The 8466-nt window shown below is 38.8% G+C and overlaps 1 protein-coding gene across 1 annotated transcript in view; it reads left to right on the top strand.

The window, feature by feature from the left end:
* The window catches only part of Rcor1 (REST corepressor 1), an 85393-nt gene that overhangs the window by 61473 nt on the left and 15454 nt on the right, over positions 1 to 8466 (top strand). The window contains exons 5-8 of the mRNA XM_026781278.1: positions 2354 to 2515; positions 3998 to 4116; positions 6044 to 6122; positions 7805 to 7999. Of these exons, the coding sequence (XP_026637079.1) occupies positions 2354 to 2515; positions 3998 to 4116; positions 6044 to 6122; positions 7805 to 7999 (555 nt within the window). The remainder of the gene's footprint in view (positions 1 to 2353; positions 2516 to 3997; positions 4117 to 6043; positions 6123 to 7804; positions 8000 to 8466) is intronic.

Below are 8466 nucleotides of genomic sequence, written 5' to 3' on the forward strand. Positions count from 1 at the left end.
CACACACACACACACACACACACACACACACACACACCCTCTAACTGGTACCAGGGATAATCCCAGAACCTTGAACATGCTTGGCAAATGCTCTATCACTTAACTGTATCCCTTAAGTCTTAAATCTTACCTTAAGACTTTAAAGTAGTTATATTACAATTGCTCAAAAAGGCCATTTTGGCCTGGCAGTCGTGGCACATGCCTTTAATCCCAGCACTCGGGAGGCAGAAACTAGATCTCTGTAAGTTTTAGGCCAGCCTGGTCTACAAGAGCCAGGACAGGCTCCAAAGCTACAGAGAAACACAATCTCAAAAAACAAAACAAAACAAAAGGCCATTTTGAATAGGCAGATAATGAATTTGAACATAGGGCAATTTGTTTTATTGTTTGTGGTACTGGATGGTGGAAGATCAGGACATCCTGCATGCTAAAGAAGTATTTTACTACTGAACTATACCCCTAGCCCAAAAAACTTAAACTTTAAACTGAGTTTAAAAGGTAGGGGAGGTGAACAAGAGTGAACAGTCCCTAGGAGTCCTATGGGACATCTTCGAGGAGAAACAATGTAAGTAATTTAGAAATTTCAGGAGAAGATGGAGGGAAGGAATAGGGAGAGACTTTGAAGGGAGGAGGAAGGGTAAAACCTCCTGAAGTTGATATGTCATCCAAAAACAACTCAACATACTTCAGAATGAACTTACCCACACCAAGATTCAGTATGAGACACTCAAAAAAGCCAAAGATGCAAGAAAAAAGCCATTTGTGACATGCAAGAGATCACCAGTAAGGTTATCAGATTTGTCATCAGGAATTTTGGAGTTCCAAAGACAGTGAGTGATCTGATGTATTTGAAGTGGAAAGAAAAAAGTCAAAAACTTTCAGCCAAGAATTGTCTGTATAGATCAGATAGATAGATGTTCAGCTCAGTGGAGGGAATGCATGCCTAGTATACACAGGATCCTGGGTTCCCTCACATGAGGCTACAGAAAAAGGAAAGAGAAAAAGAGTCCTATACCTGACAGAACTTGACTTTCAAAAACAAAAAGAGGGGCTGGTGAGATGGCTCAGTTGAGTAAGGGTATTTGTCACCAAGTATGATGACCTGAGTTCACATGCTGGAAGGAGAAAGTCTAGTCATTCAGTTGTCCTCTGTCGTCCACGTGAGTTCTTTGGCATGCATGCACATATGCACACAAGTGAATCTGCATGTACACACACCCAACTAATTTTGTTATGTTTTGTTTTTTTGTTTGTTTTTGTTTTTTTGAGACAAGGTTTCTCTGTGTAGTCCTAGCTGTCCTGGATCTAGCTCTTGTAGACCAGGCTGGCCTTAAATTCACAGAGATCTACCTATCTCTGCCTCCTGGGTGCTGGGATTAAAGGCTTGCACCACCACCACCCAGCTAAATAAATTTTTTAATTTATTTACACATCAAAAAAAAAAAAAAGGACTCACCATGTCCTCTCTACTAAATTTTTTCTTCAAGAATACTGTAGGAAACCTGCAGGAGAAATAGGGTATTAAACAGTATTCAGAGCCAGATGAAGGGATAATACTAGAATCAAGGTAACAAGCTGGGTAAAGCTAGTATCAATATCACATTACCTTAGTGTTTCTAACTCTGCATTTTTCCAAGTAGCCCAAGTAATTTATTTAAAACAAAGTTAGCTTCCTCCCCCTTTTTTAAACATATGATATAGAAAGATAGAATTCTGTCATTTCTACAACTGAAAGGGGTGGAATGACTGTAAAAGAAGCTTGCTTTTTTTTATTTTATTGAAGCTATTTATATAAAAATTCAAATCCAAGTCTCACAATTTGAGAATGTTTAATGTGATCCCTGTGGCAATCAAAAGGAATAGCTATAAACCTGTGGATCCGGCACTTGGGAGACTGAGTCAGAAGGATTGAGAGTTTGAAGCAAGCATAGACTTCATCAGGAGAATCTTGAAGGACAGAAATGCTAGTTTTCCACTTTTTTTGAGACACTCACTAAGAGTAGTCAGAATCTAGGCAGTTGGTTGCTGGGGCCTGGAACAGAGGAGACAGAGGGAAGAGAGCTACTATTGAGCCGGCAATGTTTGCTTCGCAAGATGAGTCTTGGGAATCAGTGTTATACCTGTGCATGTTTTCAGTACCATGGAGCTGTGTGCTGAAAAGAGCTTGGAATTATATATACTAGGTGTTAACATGTATCTTCACAGAAACTGGGATGGGGTTGATGCCTGTAACTTCACAGTGTTATATGCGGCATTCTTCTTTCTCACTTATCTGATAAAAACATGCTGATCTCACTCCCATTTTAATATTTCCTTTATTTGTTCTAAAATTTCACTGATAACATTTTTCTAGGCTCTTGGGATGCTTTTTTGGCATAAGCATAATATTGAAAAATCATTGGCGGATTTGCCCAACTTCACCCCCTTTCCAGATGAATGGACTGTAGAAGATAAAGTCTTATTTGAACAAGCTTTTAGTTTTCATGGGAAAACTTTTCACAGAATCCAGCAAATGGTAAGCAGGTTTCTTTGACAGTTTTTGTTTTGTTTTGTTTGTTTGTTTGTCTTGCTTTTTATATCTTAGAGTATACATGAGCTACGGTTATCATCAACTTCAAACATCTCATTTATTATTTGTTTGTTTTATATGTGTGGGTGTTTTGCTTGTATGTATGTATATCTACATACCACTTGTGTGTCTGTTGCTCTCCGAGACCAGAAGAGGGCATCAGATTCCTGGGATGGGAATTAGAAACATTTGTGAACTGATATCTGGGTGCTGGGAATTGAACCCAGGCCTTTTGAAAGAGCAGCCAGTTCTTAACCGCTGACCTCCCTCTCCAGCAGCTAATATCTCCTTTTGAATAAAGTTCCTTTGGACAAAGCAGCTAACTACACTCACTGCTCTATAGCTCAACAGTTAGGTATAGAGTGAAGCATTCTCTTTTTCAAGTTTATAGTCTACACTTCCACGTCATCACCCAACCCTATAGCTGCAGTCCTCACAAGCTTAAGCCAACAGAAAGGATTTTTGATTGTTTTGGAAGGAATATCTCAAATCCCTGTCTGTCTGTGGAAGGTGTACTTATTTTTTCCTCTTCAGAAAGCTATTGATACACTTCAGGCTAACATTTACTCATGCTTGCATTGAATGTTAAAATGAATTTGTAGAAGTTAAACCTGGAGCTGGAGAGATGACTCAGAGTTTCCTTCACTTGGTCATGAAGACCAAAATTTAGATCCTAGAACCCATATAACAAGCTAGACATTTTATACATATCTATAACTACAGCCTCGATGGGGGAGGTCACAGATTTGCTGGGGCTTGCTATCTTAGAGTGGCTGGGCATGGTAGTCTGCACCTTTAATCCCAGCATTTAAAGGCAGAGGCAGTTGGAACTCTCTGAATTTAGGGCCAGCCTGATCTATGGAGTGAGTTCTAGGACTACACAGGGACCTGAAAAACCAAAAAAGAAAGAAAATGTCGTATTTTGAAAAATGCAAAACAAGCTAATTGTTTTTGTAGTTATTTTTTTTGTAGTTCTAACTCTGTTATGGATTTTCCTTTTTTCATAGTGGATAAATCATAAAAATATTCAATATTGAAAGCATAAAATACAATGTGAAACTCCATAGCTTCAGTTCTGAATAGCTGTTCTAACTACAAAGAAGTTCATTGAATTGTATGGTTTTGAGTCTGGTTAATTTTACTGTGTGATTTTTGTTGTTGTTGCAACCTTTTCATAATAATGTTTAAAATTTTTTAAAAAGAAATGCATTTTAAGAGGTTTTTTTTCCCTTCCATACATTTTATGTTTTTTTTCAAGACAGGGTTTCTCTGTAGCCCTGACTGCCCTGAAACTCATTATGTAGACCAGGCTGGCCTCAAACTTGCATACATTTTAAAATATAGGAAAATAATCCTTATGAAATATGTCTTAAGCACATTTGATTAGTACTAGCTTCACGTGTACACCAACTTGCTTTTTGCATTTAGCTTCCTGATAAGTCCATAGCAAGTCTGGTGAAGTTTTACTACTCTTGGAAGAAAACAAGAACTAAAACCAGCGTGATGGATCGTCATGCTCGGAAACAAAAACGGGAGAGAGAAGAGAGGTAAGTGTTCTGCTCGGGATGTCATCTGAGCACTTGGTTCTAAGAGCTGGGGGCACAGAGAGGACAGGCAGGGTTTCCCTTGTACCAGAACTCACACAAAGTTCTTCAGTTGCCTTCCTCTGAGAGACTGTAGATATGAAAGTCCCTCTGTAGATCTCTGTTTTGCAGTTGGTGAACTTTTAACATGTTCCTTCCTTCCCCTTAAAGGTGACACCCTTAATTAAAAAGGGATTTTGTTGTTGTTTCATGGGCCAGATGTTTTTATTTTAGGTATTTACTATAATAACAAAAGTCATTTGGTTTGTGCTTATGTTTAACTTGCTATAGAAGGAAGAAAAACAATTTAGATTTTTATATCTGTTCCTTACGTTGTTGCTATAACAGAAGCATCTCAGGGAAGAGGAGAGCAGGGCTGGTGGCAGGAGCTTGAGGCAGCTGATGTCCTTCTTGTTAGTTAGCCCACAGACGGTGTCGTCTTAGTCACAGTATATAGTTTCCCTGTGACCAACCTGATGTAGAGAATCTCCTGGTGAGTCTAGATCCTGTCAAGTGGAAAACGAGTATTGACCAGTACCATCCTTCTGCCCTTGACTAGCTGTGTCTGGTGTGAGTAACAGAATCACTTCATTATCTCTTAGAAGGAAGGGTATTGGTTTGTTGTTGCTATTAGTTTTGATTTCTCTTTCACGCGCACATGCACGTTCTTGCTCTCTCTCTTGCTTTCTCAGCTTCTCAGTGCTAGGGTGCTGAACCTAGAGCTTTACACATTGCTAGGACTCTACCCCTGAGCCTGCCTCCCAGCCTGGACATTGATTGTAAGGCTAACTCATTAAGCTGTAGGAAGGAAGGATATGTCTTACCTCTTGCTTCCTCAGTTTACCTACAGCACAGAGCAGTGGAAATGGGTGGTGGTTTGGGGGAGTGCAACATGGAGTTGGGGCTTCCCTGGGAAGGATTCCTGAGACACAGTGTGAGGTTGGCACTGAAGACATTGTATTCTGCCCTTACTGCTGCTCCCCTGGTTTTAACTGGGCAAATTAGGATAACTGCTTGACTTCTGAAAGACTCAATTATCTCATTTTTAAAGATGGAGTTCTTTACTACCTCAGGCAAAAGCATTTGAAGTGCCATACCAATGTATTTATAAAACTTAATTTGAAAATATCAATTATACAAGCCATTAGAAGCCATGAGTAGAGAGCACAGTCTGTTTGCAGCGAGGTGGAAGCTCATACTGCACAGCTTTCAGTGTTGTCAGGAGATCTTTCCTGCCCGTGCAGTAAATAACTATGAGGAAAAGTAGACACTTTCTGCATTTGATAATTTAGCTGAAAATTAAAAACACTTGATAAATACAGAGGAACAACATTTTATTTAGAGTTGATTTGGACAATTAGAAACGAACTAGTAGTTCTTCATCACTGAGACTAAAACAGTGGTTCTCAATCTGTGGGTCACAACCCCTTTTTGGTTAGGGGCAAACAACCTTTTCATAGGGGTCACCTAAGACATCCTGCATATCAGGTATTTACATAATGATTCATAACAGTATCAAAATTACAGTTATGAAGTATCAAGGAACCATATTAAAGGGTTACAGCATTAGGAAAGTTGAGAAACACTGCCCTAAAAGAACTACAAGGTTGGGAATCTATGTGAATTGAAAAAAAGTTCATCCTAGCAGTCTTTAGATGTATAGAACAATTTTAGAATAAAGTTTTGTTTTGTTTTGTTTTTGATTTGGTTCCTCTGTGTAGCCCTAGCTGTCCTGGAGATCACGCTAGCCTCAAACACAAGAAGTCTGCCCGCCTGTCTCCCAGTGCTGATATCAAAGGCGTGTACCACCTCACCTGGCCATATGTTATGTTTTTATGTGAAATAGAGTTAATACAGAATAAACTTTCAGTAATTTGTTCTTATCTTCCAGTGAGGATGAACTGGAAGAAACAAATGGAAGTAACCCCATTGACATTGAGATTGATCCAAACAAGGAAAGCAAAAAGGAGGTATATTTCTCCCAAATACTCATAGGCAGTAAATGTCATAACTAGTTCTACCAGTGTCTCCTGCCTCTTGTGCAGTAGTGTATTAAGTGCTGAGTACAAAGGTTCACATTGAACATTATAGTTAGTAAGTCCTTGCTACTGTGAATAGTACTGAATTAATGAGTCATATGTCTAAATATTTGTACACTTTTTCCGTTAAAATCATTCCTGAAAGTTGAAATGTTGCCTCAATATATTCGATATGCATATTACAGCTCCTTAAAGTAGACTCACTGAAGTAGGGTTCATACATCCTTTATGGATGACCAGTCTTCAGGGACTCACAGAAGTCCCTGAATAACTCGGTCCTCAGGGATAATAGAGTGAGATTGTTTGGAGAATGAAGTGTATTTGGGGTTCTGCTTTGTTTTGGTATATTGTTATTTGTTAGGTTTTTCAATAACACATTTTTTTAATTTTTTTTCAATAACACATTTTAAATGAACAATTTTTTTTGTAATTTTGCCATATTTTGTAATTCTTTTTTTTTTAAAGACTATTTATTTATTATGTATACAGTATTCTCATTGCTCTGACTGCAGGCCAGAAGAGGGCACCAGATTTCATTACAGATGGTTTTGAGCCACCATGTGGTTGCTGGGAATTGAACTCAGGACCTTTGGAAGAGCAGGTGGTGCTCTTAACCACTGAGCCATCTCTCCAGGCTTGTAATTCTTTTTTATGTGGCGCGAGTCTAACTAAAAAAGAAAATAGGTTAAATCTTAGTTTAAGTGTAAAATGTTATTAAAACACACGTGACCAATAAGTAATCTTTATGAAATAGCATAATGCTACACAGAATATAGTTTATTCTACTCATTACTTATTACCACACATTTAAGGAATTTCTATTATCATCATTGTTTGATTATGTTTCATTGTTTCATTTTAGTCTTTTAAAATATAAAGCAAAAGGTTTACTAAGTATTTGGCTTTATCCTTGAGTATTACCCCCCCACACACACACACACCGCTTTTTTGAGACAAGGTCTGCTATAACCCAGGTTGGTCCCAGCCTTAATATGTAACTGAGACTGACCTTGAAATTCTGATTCTCCTGCCTACCAAATGTTGGAATTACAGATATGTCTCCACCATGCCCAAATTAAAATCTTATGCTTAAATGATGCCTGTAAAACAGTCATTTTGTTACCAAGATTTTGTATTTTTTGTTACTGAAGGTTTTCTTATTAGAGAAAGCACTGAAAAAATTAGCTCAATGATTTTAAAAATGAGAGCACATTTGTAGGGAAAATTATGTAAGCCAATCGAAAAGCTAAATTGTATATATCTTAATGGAAAGGTTAACAACCTCCCCTCCCCATCCCCCCACACCCACCATAGGTGATCTGTGTCATACAGTCTGCTTTGCTGGAGGTCAGAGTATTCACTCATCCGCATGTAATATAAACAGCTACTAAGAAAGCACAATTGTTTTTTTCTTTCCTTGTGTTCTTATTATCAGAGGCCTGAAGTAGAAAAGTGTTCCTGAAGTGACGTGTTCACAGATAGCTTCCCTTTTAGGATGCTCATAAGAATGGTGATTGTTTTAGGTTGTTTGGGGCCATGTTAAAGACACACACTACCATCCATTTGACATTTTTGTTTTTTAATTTCATTTATCAAATATGTATATCATACAGGTGCCCCCTACAGAGACAGTTCCTCAGGTCAAAAAAGAAAAGCATAGTACACAAGCTAAAAATAGAGCAAAAAGGAAACCTCCAAAAGGAATGTTTCTTTCCCAAGAAGATGTGGAGGCTGTGTCTGCTAATGCTACTGCTGCAACCACGGTGCTGAGACAGCTGGACATGGAGTTGGTCTCCATCAAACGACAGGTACCTGCCAGCCTGGCTTGGTGAAAAGTTGGTTTGCACACTAGAATGTCCTCACTGTTTATGCAGGCCTTCCAGTCTTAGAGATGTCAGAAGAACATTTCATTTCTCTTTTTAAAATATATGTTTATTAACATTAAGAGTGGTGAATATGCTGTGATATGTGTGGAGGTCAGAAGACAGCTTTGGGGGGTTATTCTCTGCTTCTACCTTGTCATGGAGTCTGGGGATTGAACTCAGGCTGCCAGGTTTGCATGGCAACTGCTTTTACCTGCTGATCTCTCTTAATGCATCACCAAGAACATTTTATTTCCAAGGATTTAGGCAGAAGATTTTGAGTACGGCCCTTCCCTTTAAAAATCATTTTTAAAGCCGGGTGGTGGTGGCGCACGCCTTTAATCCCAGCACTCGGGAGGCAGAGGCAGGCGAATCTCTGGGAGTTCGAGGCCAGCCTGGTCTACAAGAGCTAG

The sequence above is a fragment of the Microtus ochrogaster genome, chromosome 1 (assembly GCF_000317375.1).
Source record: "Microtus ochrogaster isolate Prairie Vole_2 chromosome 1, MicOch1.0, whole genome shotgun sequence".
Taxonomy (NCBI): Eukaryota; Metazoa; Chordata; class Mammalia; order Rodentia; family Cricetidae; genus Microtus; species Microtus ochrogaster.